Source organism: Ambystoma mexicanum, chromosome 5p (assembly GCF_040938575.1).
Source record: "Ambystoma mexicanum isolate Mex_15411 chromosome 5p, UKY_AmexF1_1, whole genome shotgun sequence".
Lineage (NCBI taxonomy): Eukaryota > Metazoa > Chordata > Amphibia > Caudata > Ambystomatidae > Ambystoma > Ambystoma mexicanum.
Genome location: NC_090930.1, coordinates 969148704 through 969174287, shown reverse-complemented (window position 1 = coordinate 969174287; position 25584 = coordinate 969148704). Strand labels below are relative to the sequence as shown.

General features: G+C 44.3%; 2 protein-coding genes across 2 annotated transcripts in view; both read left to right on the top strand.

The window, feature by feature from the left end:
- The window catches only part of LOC138480605 (ATP-binding cassette sub-family A member 13-like), a 158020-nt gene extending 143748 nt beyond the window's left edge, over positions 1 to 14272 (top strand). Inside the window, exon 7 of the mRNA XM_069612309.1 lies at positions 14125 to 14272. Within this exon, the coding sequence (XP_069468410.1) occupies positions 14125 to 14272 (148 nt within the window). The remainder of the gene's footprint in view (positions 1 to 14124) is intronic.
- A 3968-nt stretch (positions 14273 to 18240) lies between these two features.
- Positions 18241 to 25584, top strand: part of ABCA13 (ATP binding cassette subfamily A member 13) — a 2251223-nt gene continuing 2243879 nt past the window's right edge. The window contains exon 1 of the mRNA XM_069613428.1: positions 18241 to 18343. Within this exon, the coding sequence (XP_069469529.1) occupies positions 18264 to 18343 (80 nt within the window). The 5' untranslated portion in view covers positions 18241 to 18263. The remainder of the gene's footprint in view (positions 18344 to 25584) is intronic.

Sequence of the window (25584 nt, the reverse complement as noted above, 5' to 3'; positions counted from 1 at the left end):
TCGCCCCCCGAGAAGCACATTTACAAGAGGAGGGTACTCTATTATTGATTACTTCACAGGACTGCCATTTATTCCCTCAAATAGCCCACTTTGCAAAAGTGACCATTTCCCATTAACATTGATGGTGCACTACCCACATATGACAAACTCTGTACCAGAATAAAAAGTAGCGCGTGACTATATTAGACAGCCCAAAAAACTGGTTATGGAGGAATTTGAAGGAATCATGAAATCTTCTACCATTCAAAGACTTAATTACTACATTTTAGCTGAGGCCCTCTGTGATGCTAGAAATGCTTTTCGAGAGACAGGGCCTGCTCATCCTTGTCATACCACTGCCCTGTATGTGTTTTCTGTATATTTTCTACACAGGAGTCCCGCTTGTACTCCTAGCAGTGCAGCTCTCCATCTTTTCTATTTGGTGAAGAATACCCATGGGATACCCCTATGGTAGCCATGGGTCTTTGGGCACCTGTGGCAGCTACATGGTAACTTTACAGTGCCTCTGGGTATTCTCAATTAGTGTAATACCAATGCCCTGCCATAGGAATCAATGGATTCCTACACAAAGGCAAGATGGCCACTGTAGCCAATTGGTTTCTTTTGACTTTACCCCTCATTTCTCAAAGTCCTGAGAAGCCCTGACTCTGTTGCTTTCTCCTGAATGGCTGTTGGGTGGAAGAAACATATATATCTCTGGGGCTGCGCTGTCTGATTGGCTGGAGTCTTCCATGGGACTGCTTGTTGTGGGCAAACCCTAGGGTGGGACCTGAATGAATGGAGAGAGGACTCAATTCACAATCTTTTCTGTAGGCGTCTGGTTTTTGGTTGTGTGTCACAATGCCTAAGCCAGCCCTGACTGGAACTGGAATGAATGCAGTGTGTGCTATGAAAGGCTGGGAGTTGCCTCCAATACATATTCACTGTTATGAGTGTCTGGTTTTGGGTGAATGGCCTGAATGTCTGTGAGCCGGAATGGATGCTGCCTGATAAATGCACTAGTGTGTGATTGTCTGACTGAGTCTATCTCGGCCTGAGTGAATGGGGATCTGTTTGTATATCAAGGGACACCACACTCGCCTCCTTGTTACAAGTTTGGAGTTTCCAAGTAAGAAGCTGATAGTCGAAATTGAAGCAAGAAGCTGAAGTCTCGGAAGCTTGTATCCTAAATCCAGCTGGAGGAAGAAGTTCTGCTGCTGCAGCTCTTCAAGAAATCCAAAGGCTGCTTTGCTGATTCAAGGACGGAACCAAAGAGGATCTGGAGAGGTGACCTCTTCCCGTAGCTACAAGGGAACATCATGCAGCTGCTGCTCCTCACCCAAAGAGTCCTGGAAGGCAGTCCTGTGTGCCTGCTGTCCTCCAGAGGTATCTTCATGGGTACTGAAAAGGAGTGTCTGAACATCTTGAGACCACAAGGTCCACCAGCATCATCCAGGGTCCGATACCTTGAGCTTGCCAAGTTCCAACAAACTGAAGAAACCTTCAATGGGCACTGCAACCACGACATCTGTCCACTTGACTTTTGCAGAAGAAGTCCAGTGTCGCCATCTGCAGAAAATTGCCTGCCAGTGGGTTTCCCACCATTCTGAACCGAGATCACGCCCTAAGGTCCAGTCTTGGCGCAGGTCTGCAGAACAGCACAGTGCTTAGGGCCAACTCACCAGAAGCAATCCTGTCATCCATGTTGGGGCTGCAGCACCAAAGAACCGAACAGCGACAAACCACAAACTGACGAAACTGAAGAAACCTGACAGCTACATTGGTCACTGCACCCGCCGCCACTGAAGGTCATCCTCGGAATCCAAAGAACTTATCTTCACCTACCTACCAAGTCTTGTCGCAGTCCACAGCAAGTTTCATCTTCATGGGACGTACACAGCTGGCATAACAACCCATCCAAGGAGACTACCACCACAGACCTTCACTGCTGCCTTTCTGACACTGCTTGGTTCCCTTCTTCTGATTGACACCAATGTCCCAGCGATTCCTTCTTTCAGAGGGGGTCCATCCTTGAGGGGCATCCTTGAGTAAAACCGAGAAACTCCACCGCCCAAAGCACCCAAGGTACTGTGATTCCAACCTCAGGGTTCATCCAGGGGTCCCAGATTCATCCTATATCCTGTTCTCCTGTGGCTTCCCAGGTACTTCGGGGTGGTGGTGGTGGTATCTGTAGAAACAAAATCAGATAATTACTGAACATAAGGTTGGGCTGCAATATACAGAGTAAAGTACTACTAACTTTGTCTTACAGGTAGCCCAGCTGGGGGGAATCCTCATACAGTATTGAATTTGTACACTAAAGAAACAATTCTTATAATGTTCTAAGTATTAACTGCATTTCTACATCAATGTCTGAGGTTAAACATTGCTAATAATGTAATACTTTTTAATAACTGTCTGCAGTTGGTGCATTATAACTGAATACAGGGGTAAGTAAGTGTGGTATCACATAGAAATGTATCTGTTGAGTTTAACTATTTGATTACATTAATGAGTACACAGTGAGTCCTATCTATTTGTATATATCCACCTGACTTATTTAAACCTCTGTTAATTAATAAAAGATTGAAGGTAGCACCTAACATACTGTGTAGACATTCCTTTGTGGGGGTTTGGGGATTCACTTTACATAGGAACCAGCCTGCATCACCTCCCTTGAGTGTTAGCCTTGCTGCTTACCCAAATTTACAAATTGAGAGCTCTGTGCCCCTACACCAACCATATAGTGGGTAGTAGTACAGAAAACCCCCTCCAGTCTTCACACCCCGGTAGCCCCGCCCATGGTTTCAGCTCATGACATGCTTTTAGAAAACATCCACCTAAGAAGTGATTTGAACAATAGCCAGCAAGGCCAAAATCCCAGTGGATTTGGGGATGTTTCGTTGTTTGATAGTGTGTAGGACAACAAAGAGACTCATTTTTAATACAAGCAAGTAGATGGATATTAAGTTTGGAAATCTATATGAACTATAAAAGGACTTTAAGAAATTGTTAAAAAGGAAGAAATTGGAGTATGTTGCAATGCAGAGGGACCAATTGAAGTTTGTAGTAAAATCCAAAAATAGCAACAATTCTGGAAGCTGGTGGCCAGGGCTTTGTGGTCCCAGGTGGAAGTAAGGTTGACCAAATTTCACTCTAAGATTGGCGTTCACATTTCCAGGAAGCCTTCTTCAATGTATCCCACCCAGCTCTAGAAACAATGAGGATTTAAGTGCCAAAGAAATTAGGTTTAGCTTGGAGGAGACCACTATTTCAAAAACCCTTCCTTCCGGCTAAGGTGCTGGCCCTGATGGCTTGCATTCAGATATTGTTAAGGGCTTCTCAAAATGGTGGCTCCCAATTCTATTTAAGCGCTTTACTTCAAGTAGCCACTCTGGGGTTTTAACTTGTTCATGGGTGCAGAGTATCATAGTGCCCATTTTTATGAAAGGGGACCTTAACTACCCTAACTGCTACCGACCAAGTTCCCATTTTGGCATACCGGGCAAAGTGTTCTCTAAATGCCTGTTATCCAGATTAGAGGGATGGCCTTCTTATTTGAACCTGTCAAAGTCATCCCAATCAGGATTTAGAAGGGGGGATTCCACGATTCACTGCTGCCTTTTGTTAAACACGCAGATAAGCAAATATTGATTTTGAAAATGTCTTCAACTCAATCCCAAGGCATAGATTATGCGGAAAGTTAGCCACGTTAAAGATACAGATAGGGCTTCTGAACCTATTACAACTTTGCTACAAGGACACCCACTGGATAGTGTGGTCCATTTGTACAGGAAGGCTATCAGGAACAAATAAAGGGGTAAAGCCGGGCTGTGCTCTAGCCATGCTGTTATTTATCTTGTTTCATTTCAATTATACAGAGACATTGGGATCTAGGGTTAATTCCCCCTCAATCCACGGCACTGCCTTTGAGTCGCTTCTTTATGCCGATGACACAGCTCTGCTTAATTTGACCCCAGGGGGTTGCAATGCAGCCTTCCTTATACTGAGGAATGGTTCTCTGGCCATGGATTGAAACTAAACAGGACTAAGACCAGGGTCCAAAACTTTGGAAAACTCCAAAACCAATCACCATGTGCACTTAACGACAAAATAATGGAGCTAGTTGATGCTACCTTGATTTATTTTTTACCAAAAATTGGAAGTGGTGAAGACATAGGAAGTTTTAAGGTTAGTGGGGATGCTAATATTTTATCTAATGTATGGCGCTTGTATTCTGGAATAATGCCTTAGTGTCTATAAAGCAAAGGTACACATACTCCTGTTGTCTGGGAGCGAGATTTGGGGCTATTCTAATTGTGCTGCTCTGGAGAAGATTCAGAATAGAACTCTGAAAATATTAGTAGGACTCCCCCGAAATGCCGTGAACAGCACGTTGCAGTTAGAACTAGGGATTTCCAGTATTGAGATGCAGGTGAAACTTAGATTCTCGCTTGTTACTTCTTGAAGGATTGCCTGGTCCATTCGAAAGACACTAATCTGATGGAAATGGTCTTGTAAAGTGAGGGGACCACTTGAATTTTCTAAATATGTTTGGTATAGGGAGGAACTCTGGGGAAAAAAAGAAGAGACTGGATCGGGCTAATTTATAGACCGTTAGATTTAGCCCTTAGCTAGCAAATGGACAATCAACAACTATAGAACCCAACAGTCTTACTCCCTCTTCTACTTTTATCCATTTACTACACGACTCAGTCCATGTACCAAATAATAGGTCTTGAGTCAATGAATTTCTTTAAAACATGTCATTTATTTAGTCACTCGGGACATACAAACAAATTCAACAAAATAGATATATACAAATATAGCATACATACCATTTACAGAGGCGCTAATTTACAATATTAGCATCTTGCCTATTCTAAAATACATCCTAAAAATAATGGCAAGTAAAAAACATACAAAAAAATTCATAAAACCACACCCTTCCTATACAAAACTAAAACCAATAGTGCAGTGTAAACACCAATTCATTTCTCAGTGCGATAGTAAAGTGCAAATTCGCTACTACAATGTAATACAATGTTGGTTAGGCAGCATCAGAAACCTATTTTCATATGGGGATACCTTACTGGAAGAATCTGTACTTGTTAGTCGCCCTTTGTCTGCCTAAAGGGGACATTGATTTTAAACTAATAACATTTCTCAACCCTGTTTATTGTTCAGTGTATATTACCCAACATGTTTCGTCTATCTTCAAAAGACAAGTACTTTTAAATATCTGTAGACTTCTTGAGGGGAATAGGTGTAGGGTATAGGGAGGAATGCACACAATTTTATACCTGGGGAATTTTATATATAGAAGCCTCTTATCCCTCCCTGTCTGGCCTGAAGACCAAGGTGAAATAGACAGGAATACAGATGGACTGGGAACAGAGTATGAGGACAGCGAGCACACTCCCCATGCTTGCCTTTTGTGCTGGTCTACATGCCACTCCATATCATAGTGGCAACAAAATGGTCTATTAAATCTGGGAGATGAAGGATGCTGGTGTTGATGTCTAGACTCAACTTGCTTCCCGTAAAATACAGAACGGTGTGGGCAAGTTCGCGATAGACAGGAAATGTCACTGTAATTCCAGAGCCGTTGAGAATCTGTGCCATTTATCATTGTTTTGCACGTGTTCTGACTTATGTACGGAATTTGTAAAACAGTATTTTAAGGATTATATTTGGGTTTATCGAGATGTACTCTTTTTAATAACGAACTGCAATGATACTGCTGTTCTGAACAGTATATATATACATTTGTCTCAAGAGCCCTTTCAAGGCAGGCTATGCCCAGCATAGCGTTGTCTCAAGAGCCCTTTCAAGGCAGGCTATGCCCAGCATAGCGTTGTCTTAAGAGCCCTTTCAAGGCAGGCTATGCCCAGCATAGCGTTGTCTCAAGAGCCCTTTCAAGGCAGGCTATGCCCAGCATAGCGTTGTCTCAAGAGCCCTTTCAAGGCAGGCTATGCCCAGCATAGCGTTGTCTCAAGAGCCCTTTCAAGGCAGGCTATGCCCAGCATAGCGTTGTCTTAAGAGCCCTTTCAAGGCAGGCTATGCCCAGCATAGCGTTGTCTCCCAGCATACCGTGCAATCTTAACTTTCTTTGAAACTTTGTGGTTTTTGCCTGTTATTGAATTTGTTGCAGTTTTTTCATTGTTGATGGAGAAATCCGAATCCAATAAAGATCTTGAACTTTATGAAGGGGAAGAGATGAGGGGGAAGAGATGCAAGTGGCAGTAAAGGAGGAGGGTGGTCTTGACATACATTCTTGATGAAGGGGAAGAGATGAGGGGGAAGAGATGCAAGTGGCAGTAAAGGAGGAGGGTGGTCTTGACATACATTCTTGATGAAGGGGAAGAGATGAGGGGGCAGAGATGCAAGTGGCAGTAAAGGAGGAGGGTGGTCTTGACATACATTCTTGATGAAGGGGAAGAGATGAGGGGGCAGAGATGCAAGTGGCAGTAAAGGAGGAGGGTGGTCTTGACATACATTCTTGATGAAGGGGAAGAGATGAGGAGGCAGAGATGCAAGTGGCAGTAAAGGAGGAGAGTGGTCTTGACATACATTCTTTATGAAGGGGAAGAGATGAGGGGGAAGAGATGCAAGTGGCAGTAAAGGAGGAGAGTGGTCTTGACATACATTCTTTATGAAGGGGAAGAGATGAGGGGGAAGAGATGCAAGTGGCAGTAAAGGAGGAGAGTGGTCTTGACATACATTCTTTATGAAGGGGAAGAGATGAGGGGGAAGAGATGCAAGTGGCAGTAAAGGAGGAGGGTGGTCTTGACATACATTCTTGATGAAGGGGAAGAGATGAGGAGGCAGAGATGCAAGTGGCAGTAAAGGAGGAGAGTGGTCTTGACATACATTCTTTATGAAGGGGAAGAGATGAGGGGGAAGAGATGCAAGTGGCAGTAAAGGAGGAGAGTGGTCTTGACATACATTCTTTATGAAGGGGAAGAGATGAGGGGGAAGAGATGCAAGTGGCAGTAAAGGAGGAGAGTGGTCTTGACATACATTCTTTATGAAGGGGAAGAGATGAGGGGGCAGAGATGCAAGTGGCAGTAAAGGAGGAGGGTGGTCTTGACATACATTCTTGATGAAGGGGAAGAGATGAGGAGGAAGAGATGCAAGTGGCAGTAAAGGAGGAGGGTGGTCTTGACATACATTCTTGATGAAGGGGAAGAGATGAGGAGGCAGAGATGCAAGTGGCAGTAAAGGAGGAGGGTGGTCTTGACATACATTCTTTATGAAGGGGAAGAGATGAGGGGGCAGAGATGCAAGTGGCAGTAAAGGAGGAGGGTGGTCTTGACATACATTCTTGATGAAGGGGAAGAGATGAGGGGGAAGAGATGCAAGTGGCAGTAAAGGAGGAGGGTGGTCTTGACATACATTCTTGATGAAGGGGAAGAGATGAGGGGGAAGAGATGCAAGTGGCAGTAAAGGAGGAGGGTGGTCTTGACATACATTCTTTATGAAGGGGAAGAGATGAGGGGGAAGAGATGCAAGAGGCAGTAAAGGAGGAGGGTGGTCTTGACATACATTCTTGATGAAGGGGAAGAGATGAGGGGGCAGAGATGCAAGTGGCAGTAAAGGAGGAGGGTGGTCTTGACATACATTCTTGATGAAGGGGAAGAGATGAGGGGGCAGAGATGCAAGTGGCAGTAAAGGAGGAGGGTGGTCTTGACATACATTCTTGATGAAGGGGAAGAGATGAGGGGGCAGAGATGCAAGTGGCAGTAAAGGAGGAGGGTGGTCTAGACATACATTCTTGATGAAGGGGAAGAGATGAGGGGGCAGAGATGCAAGTGGCAGTAAAGGAGGAGGGTGGTCTAGACATACATTCTTGATGAAGGGGAAGAGATGAGGGGGCAGAGATGCAAGTGGCAGTAAAGGAGGAGGGTGGTCTTGACATACATTCTTGATGAAGGGGAAGAGATGAGGAGGAAGAGATGCAAGTGGCAGTAAAGGAGGAGGGTGGTCTTGACATACATTCTTGATGAAGGGGAAGAGATGAGGAGGCAGAGATGCAAGTGGCAGTAAAGGAGGAGGGTGGTCTTGACATACATTCTTTATGAAGGGGAAGAGATGAGGGGGCAGAGATGCAAGTGGCAGTAAAGGAGGAGGGTGGTCTTGACATACATTCTTGATGAAGGGGAAGAGATGAGGGGGAAGAGATGCAAGTGGCAGTAAAGGAGGAGGGTGGTCTTGACATACATTCTTGATGAAGGGGAAGAGATGAGGGGGAAGAGATGCAAGTGGCAGTAAAGGAGGAGGGTGGTCTTGACATACATTCTTGATGAAGGGGAAGAGATGAGGGGGAAGAGATGCAAGTGGCAGTAAAGGAGGAGGGTGGTCTTGACATACATTCTTGATGAAGGGGAAGAGATGAGGGGGAAGAGATGCAAGTGGCAGTAAAGGAGGAGGGTGGTCTTGACATACATTCTTGATGAAGGGGAAGAGATGAGGGGGCAGAGATGCAAGTGGCAGTAAAGGAGGAGGGTGGTCTTGACATACATTCTTGATGAAGGGGAAGAGATGAGGGGGCAGAGATGAGGGGAAGAGATGCAAGAGGCAGTAAAGGAGGAGGGTGGTCTTGACATACATTCTTGATGAAGGGGAAGAGATGAGGGGGAAGAGATGCAAGAGGCAGTAAAGGAGGAGGGTGGTCTTGACATACATTCTTGATGAAGGGGAAGAGATGAGGGGGAAGAGATGCAAGAGGCAGTAAAGGAGGAGGGTGGTCTTGACATACATTCTTGATGAAGGGGAAGAGATGAGGGGGAAGAGATGAGGGGAAGAGATGCAAGAGGCAGTAAAGGAGGAGGGTGGTCTTGACATACATTCTTGATGAAGGGGAAGAGATGAGGGGGAAGAGATGCAAGAGGCAGTAAAGGAGGAGGGTGGTCTTGACATACATTCTTGATGAAGGGGAAGAGATGAGGGGGAAGAGATGCAAGAGGCAGTAAAGGAGGAGGGTGGTCTTGACATACATTCTTGATGAAGGGGAAGAGATGAGGGGGCAGAGATGCAAGTGGCAGTAAAGGAGGAGGGTGGTCTTGACATACATTCTTGATGAAGGGGAAGAGATGAGGGGGAAGAGATGCAAGTGGCAGTAAAGGAGGAGGGTGGTCTTGACATACATTCTTGATGAAGGGGAAGAGATGAGGGGGCAGAGATGCAAGTGGCAGTAAAGGAGGAGGGTGGTCTTGACATACATTCTTGATGAAGGGGAAGAGATGAGGGGGCAGAGATGCAAGTGGCAGTAAAGGAGGAGGGTGGTCTTGACATACATTCTTGATGAAGGGGAAGAGATGAGGGGGCAGAGATGCAAGTGGCAGTAAAGGAGGAGGGTGGTCTTGACATACATTCTTTATGAAGGGGAAGAGATGAGGGGGCAGAGATGCAAGTGGCAGTAAAGGAGGAGGGTGGTCTTGACATACATTCTTTATTAAGGGGAAGAGATGAGGGGGAAGAGATGCAAGTGGCAGTAAAGGAGGAGGGTGGTCTTGACATACATTCTTTATGAAGGGGAAGAGATGAGGGGGCAGAGATGCAAGTGGCAGTAAAGGAGGAGGGTGGTCTTGACATACATTCTTTATGAAGGGGAAGAGATGAGGGGGAAGAGATGCAAGTGGCAGTAAAGGAGGAGGGTGGTTTTGACATACATTCTTGGAGAACCATTGGAAAGAGCTGCAAACAACACAAAGGGGTTCATTTCGACAACCCCTGTGCCTACCCCAGTCTTTGCTAAGATTCTAAAGAGTATGATGCTTGGCCCATGTTTTAATATCCGAGGGCACCAGGAGTGTTGGTACAACAACAGAACCTCTACGCATACCACACAACTAACTTCAAGGGCCATGAAAAGTGCTGGGGCACCCAAACTGCAAATGACTGTGGTTGAATTTTCTTCTGCCATATGGGCAGAGTCTAAGAGGGCAATAAGGACCACCGTCCTATAGAGAATGTTTGTTTCTTGGATTCCAACTACATGATCTGCTTTCAAGTCTAATTACACAGATTCCTAGCATTTTGGTGCTGGGCTGCCCTTGTGGTTGGCACCAGATAGTTATGCAAATAGATATTTCTTCCCTGTGAAGGACATCGTGAGCTAAAACGTGGTTGTAGACCCTCCTGGGTGGAAGAAATTACATAGAACAGGGTATTTGACCCATGTTCGTTCTCAGTTCAGGGGCTCCCACACTCTTATTTAAGTTGTCAAACTTGGGGGGTTTACCCTAACAAACCCAGGGTCATCCAGTCCTGGACCCCTTGCTCACTGGTCCTTAGAGATGCTTGACTTCACCTCACTGAGTAGGGCCCAACACGACTGAAACACATGTCTGGAGTTGCTGATGGCACTCATGTTCAGAGGAGAATTGCCTAGAATTTCGGTCAGGGGGTCAATTCCTAAATAAAAAGGTGGGGGGACTCACTAACATAGCAATGGCATGTGACGTCACCAGAAATTATCATATTAAGGTGAAATATGCACATTTCTTTCAATTTGCTTTGCATAACCATACAAATTTCAAAGGATGACTGGTATTTGGCTTTCATAAAATCAACACACACAAAAAAACAAGGGAGGATGTTTTCTTTCAATAGTGTTTAGAAAACGTTAAAAAGGTGTGCATGTTTTAAACTCCAAGAACCAATGCCAATGTTTTCCCTGGAACAAGCAGTCCCGAAATGTGACATTTCACCTTTAGTTGTGTGTTGCATTTCGTCAGGTTATGTGGTGCAGTGGTGAAGTGCCTGGCCTGAGAAGTTCGAGTCCCTAGGTCGGTGTAAAAAAGACAGTCACTGTTTCTCATTTTGCACATGCCTCTAAAATGCGTGGGGGGCTCCGTTCACCCTATGAAAAGAGGGATGGGGGGGCTCAGTCCACCCACGTGTACCCTCGACTTGAGCCCTGATTTCGGTGCTGGACAGCCCTTGTGGGTGGGACTAGATTGATATGCAAATGTATATTTCTTCTCTGTGACTGGTGCAGTGAGCTAAAACTTGGTTGTAGACCCTCTTGAGTGGAAGATATAACAAAGAACAGGGTATTTGACCCATATTCGTTCTCATTAGAGGGGCTCCCACACTCTTGTTTAACCTACATTAATTGTGTCTGCATTTGTCCTGCAGGAGATTATGGTTTCTTTCAAACTGCTTGGATTGAAACAAAAGAACACAGGAAAGAACAAGCATTGGTAATGCCACCATTTTTCACCTATGCATAGGAATGAGATACACATTTGCCAATCACTGCCATAATGGTACTAAATGGCGATTAATGATAGAAACTATGAAATAGTGTGAGTACCTGGAAATATAATAGCAGCGCCTGGCAAATGCCTATCTAATAACTACACAAGGGCCAAAACCAATGGACTTCAGTGAAGGCCAACACAATGCTTATATATCTGTATAGATCAAGTGAAGGCACACAAAGACATATGTATTACATCAGTAGTGCATGTACAGCTACAACTAAGCCAGTTGTTGGAGAACTGCATTAAAATAACAATGGCAGGCATTTGAAGCACAAAGTTTGATTTTACTGATTGATATACCTAGTTCAAGAGATTGCTGGAGGATGTGTTTTGGACGGGGAGGGGCAGTAAGTGGGTGGGAATTGCCAATGGCTGGGTAAACCCATCCCCTTCCTAGCTGCACTCCAATGCAATGGTTTCAGCTTAGAGGTAGAGCTGTACTGCCCCCTAGTTACCAAAACTAAAAATGGTGGAAGTCCAAATTCCAAAGGGACAAGGATGATCTGAGAAATTCTCAACATAGCGAAGCGCATCCACCTCCTGCAACATATTATCAAAGTGAACCTCGAGATTTTTAAAATAGTTGCCAACTTCAAAACTACGCCATGCCAGTCACTTCCACTGACATTTCTAGACTGGTGCATTAAGATGCAGGACATTTGCATACAAAACATGCAAAATAAGACACATGTACATCCAGTGCTTTGTAGTGGAATAATATAATCATTAACACATTACTGTTCCCCATGCTTCTTAAAACACCAATCCCTCAGATTCCCCTTCTAAAAGTTGCATCCCCCACTTTTGCAAAGAGATCGGTCCTTCTCTCACACCTTCCATTTCGCACATATGTAACCTTAACTTTTGCCAAGGCACCTTGCCGGACAATCTGAAAAGGGCCGGACCACACAAGACTCAGGGAACCTACCCCTGACCTGAAGGTCTCTGGGGAATATAGGCATGCCGCCACCTGACCTTTCTTAATGAAAATCATTGAGCCTGTCACCAACCATGAACTTCATACTCCTCTTAAAGCCCACTATATTTTTGCTGCAATGCAATAGAGATTTAATACAAAACAAGATAGCAAAAATGGCAATGGTAATAGTAGTTGACCACCTTCTATTTATCGCTGAGTCCAGCTCATGTGTGCTCCTATTTCTATCTACGCTGCTTTCAACTCCTAGGATCACAAGATTCAAACTGATCGCCTAACATTGGTAGGCTGTGTGGCACCCCTTCTCTAACTAATTTGCCTCCAACAGATTCTACACAGTATGTCAAGGATTCCATACTGCTCCAACTATTCTGTCAACTTGTGGAAGGTCTGGAGCCTGTATCCTGACCTTGACTCTCTTCCTCATCTCATTTACATGTGTCCCCTTGGCAATATCCTCATATTTCTATTAGGGGTGCGATGACAATACATGAAAAACGAAGGAAAAAAACATTTGTACCCCGGAGTGCAAATGGTTTTCACAACTCCAGTGGGGGTTGGACATGGCCAGTAGTAATGGCCTATAGCCCGAGTTGAGGCCCTCGCTTCACTCGGCCCTTTCTTAGCTCGGACTGGTGGGCCATTACCGGCCATGTCCACACCCCGCCGGGGTCGTGAAAACCATATTGGGAACTCTGTGGTCTTGGAAATGGTGTTAAACTGGAGTAACTAAATTATAACTAAGTGGGCTTCATCTTGCAACAAAGAGGCGAACCTATGTTGGAGTTGGCCTCAATATCCATGTGGGATTTCGGCGTTAAGAAATGCTGCTTGTTCCACAGTTAAGACAAACATATCTGGAGGGACAGGAGAGAAGTATACAAGTAAACAAACCCTATATCATTTGAAAGATACTCATGGAATCCTGTTTTTCCTTGGGATTCCGGGACGCTTGCTCCTTGCTTTATATTGTGAAAGGCAAAACTAAAAGTCCAAGAAAGGAAAGAAAAATATGACTGTAGGAATCTTCGAAAACCATTGGGTATGTTGCCATGTATACTGAACAGATCAAGTCCAGCAAGTGACTTGCAGCAAAATCATACCCAGAAATGTAGAATGGAAATGTCCTTGCAGGAAAACAGCGTAGATTTACATCATGGAATGTGACACACCGAAAACACACTGAGTTAGGTTACTTCCAGTCATATCATGAAGGTCAAGTTCATGTGACACAGTGTGTCTAAGGTCGTAAAATGCCATTTTCCCTGACGTCATCAGCTGTGTGATGTAATTCCCTCTGCCCCAGGCAATTTTACATCCCTGCTATTGTCTGGAGAGCTCCAGGGAATTCTGAATGCAGTCATGACAGTTTGCTGTGGCTTTCTGAGTAGGATCACTGACCATTGTGTTAGAGGCGTTGGGTTATCTCTGCTGGATCTTGTGTTTTATTGGCAACACACTCTGAAAACTCAAGGCATATTTTTATTCGAGGGCAGGATCAATGTTGGGTGAGATGGTGCATGTGTTACTGCTTTGAAGAGCTATTTTGGATGGTCCTCCATGTTTAATTCTGCCTACTCTTTTGTTTTCTTCTTTGGGGTGAGTGGTGCTAGCTCAGTGATGATGGTGTTCATTGTCGTATGATCATTGTGACAAAATTAAATGAGCATGTTAATAATTCCATCTGAGAAGTGTGGCAGCAATGTGTAACCGAGCTGTGGTTTATACATTTTCATCACAAGGATTCTTAGAGTGGCCATCTTTGCAGCCAAAACTGTATGAACAAGAATACTGGAGGGAAATGTGATAGTTTGGTCTCTTAGGAATCGCCCAGCCAACTGGATGCCTCACAACGTTTAACATAACATGTCTTCACTGAAGTAATGACCCCTTGGTGGTACTTACTGTGGATCTGTTTTCTGCTTTGTCTTTCAGACTCTTCAATTCATTTGATGAAGCGTGGTTTGCACTTGAGCAAAGTGATGACTGGGAAGTCCTGACCTCGTTCATACGAATTACATGCAACATAGCTCATGACGTAAACCAAGCCAACAACTCCCAGAGTAGCCCTTTCAGTGAGTAAAAAGTGCCTTCCCCCTGGATGTCCTTGAATATTTCCTATTTAGAGCACTTTCTTCGCAGAGCAGGGAACAATGCAATTAAATATCATAATATTGGGGTCTTGCGTTCCACAGGAATTAGAAACCTGAAACCTTTAGAATTTGAAACGTTATCCAGTAAACCTTGGCAAATCTTGGATTACTGGATCGAGTCTCTGCAATCTGAAATTCTGGGCATATGTTGAAATGTATTGGTTTTCAGGAAATTCTATTTGGGACATTTGCATCTTTCAACTGGGGTTTGATGGCAAACGATGGCCCTTTGTCTCAGTTTGTAGTCTCATTTAAATAGCAAAATTTTCTATATTTTTCCATTGACCGAACATTTAGTCCCAACCCCAAAACAACATACGTCGGAGGCGTTGGCTCCAGGAAAAAAACAAATTTGGAACTGATCTACAGAATCTCCCGACAGGTACCGGTGGTGTGTCTGAGCACCGAATCTCTTACATTGGTCCCCAAAGGCCCTCCTCTATGACCATCCTGTTGCTTTTTATTTACACTAAAGTTTGACAAACAACACTTTTCTGTTTCCTGAAAGTGTTTGTGAAGCTGTAACGCATAAACACCCAACTTCATTTACCAAGATGTATTCTCTGCCGCCCCCGGTTAGTGGGATGAGGCATTACCAATATGAGTTGGCGGAAGTCAAAGCACAGCCTCATTACTCAACTCACGCACTTATTGTGGCATTAGAAATGTAGATCTGGCAGTTTTAAAATTGTCCGGAATACAAATAAAACACACACGATGTTAGAATTGGACTCTTCTCATGTCATATTTTCGATTTGTGATGGTATTTCTGTGCTCTGCAAAATGCACAGGAGGTTTTTTATGGAGTAAATGTGGATTGTTCAGTGTACCCTAGTGAAAGGACCATGTTACTCATATGTTAGGCTTCATGCAAGCTAGGCTAGGGCATGCCATGGTTTCACTCCAGGGAACTAACTGATAGTTAGAGCTAGACTTTAGGCTTCAGATGGTGTCAGCCTACATTGTACTGTTCTGCTGGTCTTTAGAGGATACGAGTATGTGTTTTTGTGGGTTCACTGAAGTACAGGTTTTGCTTTTTCCTGCATGTACATTGTAGCCCTTCCCTAGCCCAAGACAGCCTTGCCTTGCAGTGTTTATTAAAGATTCTGTTATAGCCATTTCCAGGGCCTGACTCCCTTACTGCATCATTTTTGCTGAGCTCCTTTGTGACAGTTTTGTCGATCCACGCTAGCCATTGGCATCCATATTGCTATGATGCTGGACTTCTGGAAGTCCTAACCTCAGTGTCCCCCCTGTGCAGCCACATCTCGCCCATGGAAAGGCAGGGCATCATTTGTTCCCGGCAGGCTGTCCGAGTTTTTCCAGTTAGCATTGTCCATCTCTTGTCCATCTCTCGTCCAGGTTCTGCCAATGCAGCTATGAGATGCAATTATCATCAAAGAAAGACTATGGGCCTCATTCCGAGTAGGGCGGTAAGGGATACCGGGCACCGTTAAGGAGGCTGGTGCCGGTAATCCCTTACCGCCCTACTATGAGGTCCCTTAGCGGGAGCCGCAAAGGGGCCAGGGAGCAAATAACGATACCGCAAATAGCGGTACAGTTATCAGCTCCCTCCCCATTTCTTTTGAGCCCTATGGGGGCTCAAATGGGAATGTGGAATGGCTTATTCAATGGGGATTTACCGGTCCTGCAAAGGTCGGACTACACAGGTAAGTCCCCATTGAACGAGACCGGTGCCGGTACCGTCATTGGAGGCAGTCATGGCGCAAATAGCGCCATGACTACCTCCAATCTCGGAATGAGGCCCTAGTCCTCATCCACACCGCAAAGACTATGCCCTCCCCTGGCTTTGCCTTTCGGAGCCCAGCCACACCACTATCCAATCCGCTCGGCTCCTAGAGCAAAACAGAAACCTGTCAAGGCAAAAGGTAGCCCTTGGTAGGATGAGAGTCATTCCCCTACCTTCCCTGGCCCAGTCAATAGATTCCCTAAAGAAAAAGTCCCTCTTTGGACTAAATGTGCATCAAAAAGTCTTTTAGGGATTATGTTTCTGTCAGCATACATGCCACCCTTTCCTGGCTACTTTGTGGCACTTTGCAAAAAATAATGTGTTTTATTGTCACAGTTATGGGCTGGGTTGCTGGTCTGCGTCCCCAACCTCTGACACAATCCGAGTCTGCTGCAAGAAAGGCCATGGCAGTTTCTCCATCTCCACCCTGTACTACAGTTCAGAGTCCTCATCTTCAGGCTGTTTCCTGGTGCACTCCCGCCATCGTTTGCTCTTTTTTGAAGGAAGGTCAAAAGGACAGCACCTTGAGTGCCAGTACACAGAACAATTTACACTGCAAACTGTTTCATCACCTCTGACTCCCTCACAAGCCCATGTCGTATTGGCTAGTTTTGCTGTTGCACCCATCATGGTCTATCAAGAAAGAAGGCAGACACATCTATACCTCAACCTTTGCATTACTAGTATGCATTATTTGAGCAACTTCGGATTGACTTGCCCAAACAACACACAGCGCTGCCTGATCTCTAACACGCAGACCCAAACACACACACACACACTCTCCACCTAACCGTAAAATTGGCAATCTCCAGCCCCTTGTTTTCGCCCCGAGTTGCTTGTAGATCCCTTGCTGTCAATTTACCTGCCCATCCCCGTTATTAGCTCCCCAGTCCCTTGTATCTCTGCTTCCCTCACTGTGTACTTTCCCCTTTGACGAATAAAGCAGTCTGTTGCATCCCAAAGCCAGGTCACTGCTCAATAAATACCTTAATAATAATAATAATATTAATCGCTGTTCCGCTAAAGGTGCTCCATGTTTTGACTCAGAAGATGCTGGGGAGCCACCCATTGTGATCTCACGCCCCCTAAAGTCTCATGGGATCAACTCTGGTTGTCTAGGGCTATAGTTTTTCCCTGCCACTGAGTTTATAAGTACTCGCCAACCCCCAAAAACTCCAAGCACCAACTGTGTTTGACCCCAATGCTTCCTACCATTTAGGATTAAGATTTCTGAGAACTCCGGGACTTGTTAGGGACTGGCCAGTTCCCATATCAGTCATCAGTCCGGGAGCCCAGCTTACATTTTTGGGTCCTATGCGTTATGGCCTGGTTCTGAGGAACTCTCGACTCCAAATTTCTTCTAGGTGTTGAAAAAGTCTGCATTCCCCTAACTTGCCACAATCAAATTCACATGTGTGTGTTCTTCCACTCTTTGGAGAAGTGTCCACTGGATAACATTGGGACACATCTTTTCTGTAGCATACTCTATAGTAGTACCAAAGCATCCCACAGTGAAACAATAGTTGTAACTCCCCACTGTGGCAAATGTTCTTGACTTTGAGCCTTCCATGTCCCCACCACTCTCCCAGTTACTCTGTTAGCTTCCAAGTTGCTTCTCACTCATCAACAGAACTTTAACTTTGGTCCTTTATTTAGTCACTTGGGGGAGTTTTCTCATTTTCTTGTGATATGTATCATTCACGTTATTGTAGAGGGGTTGTGTAAGTCTGAGTTTTTCCTTTTAATATTGCCTTAGTGTATTTTGTTCAGCCTTAGCCGTATTGCGCTGTGTTGCTCAGAGAATCTACTGGTCACCCTAGTTGTGTCCTCACGCACGTCCATATGCATTCCCGACGATTTTCAGACACATTCTCCTTTCCCTGCTTACTAATATGTGGTCTTATTTTGTACTTGCCTCCTCTACATATGTCGTCATTGATTGGTTGTCGCTGAACACCCTATACCCATCAAAACACTCTATGTCCCAAGGACCCCTGGCGAAAGCTTTTTTTTGCCTCTGCATCCTCGGAGGTGGCTCTCAAATGATTAATAGACTGTTATACTTCGATTAATGCTGTTCTGATTTTGAAATGCCTTCCTGCAATGGATGGGTTCTAAGCTGGATAATACGTTTACATCTAGGGGCTTATTCGGCATGCTCTGGAAGGAAGATGACTTGGAGAGCGGTTTTGGAGAACTATTCGAAATTCCTGGAGAATGTCGTGAACTTTCCAGATAGGTCATTGTTGAGGTGAGTCATGTTGACACTTCCTGTTAAGTGCTGCAGTACCAGGTTGCCACCATGTTTTGTATGTTTTCATGGGTGACATGGGTGCTATGCAGGGTAATAGAAGATAGCAGGTCAGGAATGCAGAGTATGTGCCACATCTATGACTCCAAACAAAGGCCTACATGTCAGTTGCCTCCATGCTCACTTTTCACATAAATAACACATTATGGCATTAGGTAACTTGTAGGGCTTCCCCCTCTTATTGTCTTACTGTATAAAATAATAATTGCATCTGTGTTCTCCTTTTTAGGGCCATTGTATGGGCTGATAAAAATATGCAACCACCTGCAAATGTGTTTAGCGCAAATAATTCCCGGATGAGAATCAAAAGACAGTGGGCCTCATTACTGGTCCGGCGGTAACCCTGCCGGTGCTACTGGTGGGTTGCCGCCAGACCATAAAAATGTATCAGTGCCTGACTTCCCGGTGCCACAGGCTCATTATGAGTGTGGGGGCCGGGAAGTCAGGCGCCGGTAAATGTGTTAATCCCCATTTCGATAGTCCCGTACGACTCGAGGGGAGTGGGGACACGGAAGCACCGGCACCATTGCTAACGGCGCCGGTGCTTCCCTGATGGGTTTGCTTACTATGACCGCTGCACCTGGCAGGGTCATGCCTGTCTGGCACAGCGGCTCCCGCAGGCAAACACGTAGTTTGCATGTCCCGAAACAAGGGTGCTAGTGAGCTTACTGGCACACTTATTTCCGGACCGGCCAACTTGTTATGAGACCCAGTAACTCTAAAATATTGACAATAAATATGTGCATATGAGGTCAGAAATAGGTTGTTCATCCTGCACTGCATTATGGAGATTGACATTAACACATTTCCTCTCTAGACTTAAGTTCTTTTGTTTGTCATGATTCTGTTCCTTAAGCCTTAACCCTTTCTGTGCCTGTCCCACAGGGGGTTTGTTTGTTTGTTTGTTTTATTTGTAGCACGCACCAGACCCGAAGGTATCAGGGCGCAGGAACAAGAATACTTTAGGCTTACAAGTTGCTTATAGTTACATAGGATACAAAGGCAAAAATGCAGATTGGTACGAATGCAGCAGGTAATACATATGCATTACAAATGACTATTCAATACAATAGGTAGTCCAAATGCAGTGCAGGTGTGAGTCGTGCACGAAGTTCAAAAAGTCCAATTTGTTTGCTAGGTCAACTGGGTCGTGTGGCTGGGCTATCGGTCATTTTCTTTAAGCCACTTAATCACATTTGTTCTAAAATGTGGGTCACAGTGAAGGACTTACTAGTCTACTCAACAAAAAAACGTGGTACCCAAAGGCTTAATATAATTCTGGTGCACTGGTAAAAGATGTGGAAATGAGGGGACGTTTGACCTTCTTATTTCAGGATAATGTGGTTAGCTTGCCCATTTGTGGGAAGTCTGTTTTTCCGGCTGCTTCAGCGTGGCTGTTTTGTAGCTTTCAAAACATCAAACCTTCGAAAACATGGAGCAGGATTCACCAAGTGTTTTTCAATGGGACTTTCTCTTCTGCTTGATGCACACATGTATTTGTGATGCTAACTATTGCTCATGGTACATATGAGACCAATGTCTCTAAACATCTGCATTAGCAGATGTGTACTTGTGTGCTTCGTTTCCACCATCCCTGTGCCCACTGAGCTGAAGGAGGCCCCTGTTTTCCCCTCTCATGTAAGGGATTTACTGCGCCATTTCCATCTAAAAAATGACATGTAGAATTCCTAGTCGAAATGCCCTGAAAAGCAAATGGAAAAGGTGCCTTGAAATGGCTCCAATCCTTTGTGAAGGCCATTGTGGCCTCATCAAGGCAACGTGGCGCCCACCAGAGGCACCTGTATTAGTGGTATCATGGTCCATCGTTTTATTCTGACAGATCATTTGCCACATGTAGGCATTAAAGATAATGCACTTGATTGGTGCCTTTCTTGCCTTACTCCTGCTGATGCCAGTTTCAGGGCTTCATTATAAGTGGCAGAATTAGGGGAGAGGTATGGGGTATCCACCCCTCCTGGGGCTGCCTTCAGTGCCCCCTACGCCCTACCTGCTGCACTGTGTGCCTGTGCACTGCACAGCTGAGGCTGAACACATTTTTCCAAACTCCAATTCCCAAGCACAGCCATGTTGTACATCTGCATTGGAGTTTGTAGAGAGCAGGTCAGGGCCTGCTGACCCCCCCAAGATTGTCAGCCTTTTCTATCACTGCTCCATTTACTGCATGCGTGGTGTTTACCACCACTGTCTGCCTTTGTTTCTTTCTGCTGGCAAGGGGCCCTTAGGCCTTGGGCTTGACACCTGGTCAGACTCTCTGGAGCCAGAGGCGAAGGTGTCGGGATTGGCAGAGTAAGGCTGGAAAAAGGTCGGGTTAAGACAATCCAGAAGCGTTTACAACACAGTCAAATGTTGACTTGACCCATCGACCACACGGGCCACCGCATTGCAGCTGAACAACTCCGGAGACTACTGGAGGCAGCATTGCATTGCCACTTTTTAGCAGAAAGCAAGGTGTGTCCGTTGTTCACTAAAGTGAATTTGATTTTAAAGTAGTTCCCACATAGCTCTGACACAGTTAGTAGGCGAATACGAGCATGACGGAAAATAAACTATCCCTGAGCCTTCATAATACATTTTAGGGGGACAGCTCTACTTCCACAATCCAAACCAAATTGCTGTACTTCTGTGTTCCTTCGGTTTGCTATAAAGAAGGGTATTTATTTTATGGTAGCGTCTATTTGCAAGGGTGAAGGATAAATAGTGCAGAATATCTACTATTTAGCAGGACGAAGGGTAGATATTTACCGAGACAAGGATTAATAGTGCAGAGTCTATACTATTTACCACGAAGAAGGGTATAATGTGCAGCATCTCTACTGTTTAACAGGACAAAGTATAAATAGTGCATGATCGCGACTATATACCAGGACAAAGGGTACATGGTGCAGAATCTCATCTATTTACCAGGGCAAAGCGTACTTAGTGTACAATATCTCCAGTTTACCAGGAGAAAGCGTAAATAGTGCTGAAACCTGACTATTCATCAGGACAAATGGTAAACAGAGTAGAGTCTCTTCTGTTAACCAGGTCAAAGGGTGAATAGTACAGAACCGTACTATTTACAAGGAGAAAGGATAAATAGTGCAGAATCTCGACTATTTACAAGGACGAAGGGCAAATAGTGCAGAATCTCAACTATTTACCAGGAAGATGGTAAACTAGTGCAAAATCTGTACTATTTATTATACCAGGATGAATTCATTCATTCATTTTGTCATTTGTATAGTGTCTTTCACCATAATTATGGTCCCAACGCTCTGTTGATTGAACGCTCTTGGAAGGGCCTGGAGTCCAAAAATATGGGAGAATTGGGAGGTGCTATTATGAATGTGAGCAAGTCTCTGCTAGTCACCCATGTCTGAATGGAATCTGTATGGGTGCAGAGGAGGTAAACACATTCCTCCCCCTTCAGTTCATAATATAAGGAGATAGAGAGTTATGTGGGGCACTGCCGTTCTTTGTCGTTAAAAGTAGCTTCATTCTTATGGCAGAGGTGTTGTGCAACAGTGTGTGTGTTATATGTGAATGCAGAGTGTGTGGAGTGAGCCTGTGCCATCCGCTAAGTTGCTAAGATGCGAGAGGAGAAAATGGGTTAGATGTACAAACAATGTTTACATCCTGGGTTGTATCTATGTACAAGGAGTAGTACTACATTTCACAGACGATCTAAGTGCTAAATGAATACATAATACTCGCCCTCTGAGAGGGTTTTAGAGTAATACATTGCCATCCCCTGTTCCTTCTAGGTTTCATGCGGCGGCATGGCCCACCCTCCAGAGCTTCACAGTTACATGCAGTGCCAACCCTGAGCGAGGGATCCGAAGTGCCTGATTGTCCTCCACCTGGACAATCAGCGTTGATTTCCCATGCAATGCATTGCCCTCCCTCTAAATGGTAAATATTGTGGAATCTCTGCTAATTACCAGGACAAAGGGTACATACTCCAGAATCTCTTCTGTTAGCAAGGTCAAAGGGTAAATGGTGCAGGGTCTCTTCTGTTAACAAGGACAGTGTGAATAGTGCAGAATTTCTTCTGTTAACCAGGACAAAGGGTGAACAGTGCAGAATCTCTACTACCTACCAGAATGAACGGTAAATGGTGCAGAATCTCTACTATTTATCAGGATGAAGGGAAACTTCTGCAGAATCTCTACTATTTACCAGGATGAATAGTAAATAGTGTGGAATTTCTGCTAATTACCAGGACAAAGGATACATAGTGCAGAGTCTATACTATTTACCAGGAAGAAGGGTAACAAGTGAAGAATCTCTTCTAACAGGACGAAGTATAAATGGTGCAGAATCTCTACTATTTACAAGGACAAAGAGTATATACTGCAGAGTATCTACAATTTACCAGGATGAAGAACAAATGGTGCAGAATCTCAACTTTTTACCAGGGCGAAGGGTAAATAGTGCAAAATCTCTTCTATTAACTAGAATAAAGGGCGAATAGTGCAGAATCTCGACTATTTACAAGGACAAAGGGTAAATAGTGCATAATCTCTACTATGTACCAGGACGAAGGTTAAATAGTGCAGAATCTCAACTATTTACCAGGATGAAGGGAAACTAGCACATAATCTGAAATATTTATCAGGATTAATGATAAATAGTGTGGGATCTCTGCTAATTACCAGGACAAAGGGTAAATAGTGCAGAGTCTCTGCAATTTACCAGGAAAAAGGAGAAATAGTGCAAGCTCTAAATTATTTGAAAGGCCACCCGTTGAACAATGTTAAGAGTCTCTTAGAGTGGAGCTAGTCTGTAATACCAATTGTCCTGGTCAATAGTGAATTCATGATGCAATTTACCAGGACAAAGGGTAAAAAGTGCATAATCTCCACAATTTACCAGCACAAAGGGTACATGGTGCAGCATCTCTACAACCTACCAGGACAAAGAGTAAATGGTGCAGAATCTCAACCATTTACCAGGACGAGGGGTAAATAGTGCAAATTGTCTACAATATACCAGCACAAAAGGTAAATAGTGCAGCATCTCAACTGTTTACCAGGAGAAATGGTAAATAATGCAGAACCTCTTCTGTTAACCAAGACAAAGGTTGAATAGCACAGAATCTCTACTATTTACCAGGACGAAGATTAAATAGTACATCATCTCTGATAATTACCAGGACAACTGGTAAATAGTGCAGAGTCTCTACAATTCATCAAGACAAAGGAGAAATAGTGCAAGCTCTCAATTATTTACAATGCCACCAAACAACACTAAGTGTCTTAGAGTGGAGCTAGAAAGCAATGCTCTGTCCTGTCAATAGTGAATTCTAGCTGCACACATAATGATCCCTGCTCTAGCATACTCTCCAGACTACCTTGCAGCACCCATGCACTACTCTAAGACACATTGCACAACACCTCTACCATTAGAATGCATCTTTCCCCCATGATGGAAATGTGGTCTAGCTGCACACAGAATGATTCTCCTGCTATTGCATACTTTCCATACTACCTCTCTCCAACCATCCATATGCCTGCTCTACATGGGTGACTAGCAGGGACTTGGTCACCCCTACTTACCTTCGTATTGGCTAAAATGCACACACAGTGTCTATAATTCTGATCAATTTCCCATACCTGGACTGCTGTCACCCCAGGACATTCAACCTAAAGCGCGTTGGGACCATACCAATGGTGAAATGTGCTATACAAATGACAATCACATAACATTACATGCAGTTTACAAGGACAAAGGGTAAAAAGTGCAGAATCTCTACTACTTACCAGGGTGGGTAAATGGTGCCAATCTTCTATTATTTACAAGGAAGTCAGGGGAGCTCTGAGAGGGCCTTGAAGCAGATCTAGTGAGCAGTACCCATTGTCCTGTTAAATCGTGACGTTTTGCTGCATTTTCCAGGGCAAAGTGCAAATAGAAGCTCCGTTTGCCCACTGAAGGCTAAATAGAAGGGAGTTAGTAGGCGCTATCAATTTTCCCGGTGGATGATGACATTTTGCTTCATTTGAATTATATTGTGCAGTTCAGAAATAAAACCCGTTTCTCCTCTGGCAGTGCAGGAAATCACTACCGTCAGCTTTTGTTATTTGGTGAGGCTGTGTATGCTCAGCACAGAGTTCCAGAAGCATTCTAGTTTACCAGTCATTTCAAAATGAACCAAAACAGTGCGTTGCTCAGCGTAGTGACACTCAAGTCACGTGATGTAGAGGTGTAGCTCAGATTGGGCCTGGTAAATTGTGTAAAATAGCTTTGACCTTGTGAATAGACACTTATTTTGTTAATGTTGTGCTTTGTCCTGCCTTATTGCCAACCAACTGGCTTACTTAGCTGAAAAAAGTGTACCAGTTTTACCAATATAATGACACGCTGAGTTGCTGTTTACTTGCAAATTGTACAATATGGAATGGTGATTTAAAAAAAAAATACATAAATGTTTCCGATCCAATAATTTGTGTATTGTACTAAAGTCCGCACAAAAGTGTGACTTCTCTAGGCCTTCCTTGCACACAATGTCTTTTTACACCAGGTTCGATACTACAGAAACTTTGCACGAGTGTAAGTGACATTTTCCCTTCTATTAGCACTAGGGGACACATTTCTCTAGTGAAAAATACATATGCTTTTAATACATTTTTGCACCATGGAAAGGTATTACCTAATGCCGATACTGTCCTATATTAGCACTAGGAGAAACGTTGCTGCTGCGCAAAAATGCATTGAAAGAATAGTTTATTTCCACTGTGACATATTTTGCCCTAGTGCTAATACCATTCAAAATTGCACTTGCATGGGTGCACATTTTTCTTAATCTGGCACTAGGTCGTGAAAATGGTACATGTGTGTTTGCCTGCACAGTGAATCTCACCTGCTTAGTTTTTTTAACACACACTTCAAAGTAAATTGTGGGCAAAACAGTTTGCAACCTTGACATAGTTCCAATGACAATCTCTCTACCAAGGACAGCAGTGCCCATCTCACGAATAATTGGATGTCTGCTAAATGACTGTGCAGCAGAGTGATAGGCTTTGCACTACAAAGCTTCCAAAGCCGATTCCCAGGTGTTTACTCATGTTTTAGAACAGCTGTTGAGCAAAGAGATCCCAATCAGTCGTTCTGCCCTGGATCCTCTTCTCACAAAGCTGGGTAGATAAGTCCTCCCCACCCCACTCAGGGAAGTTTATTTATAG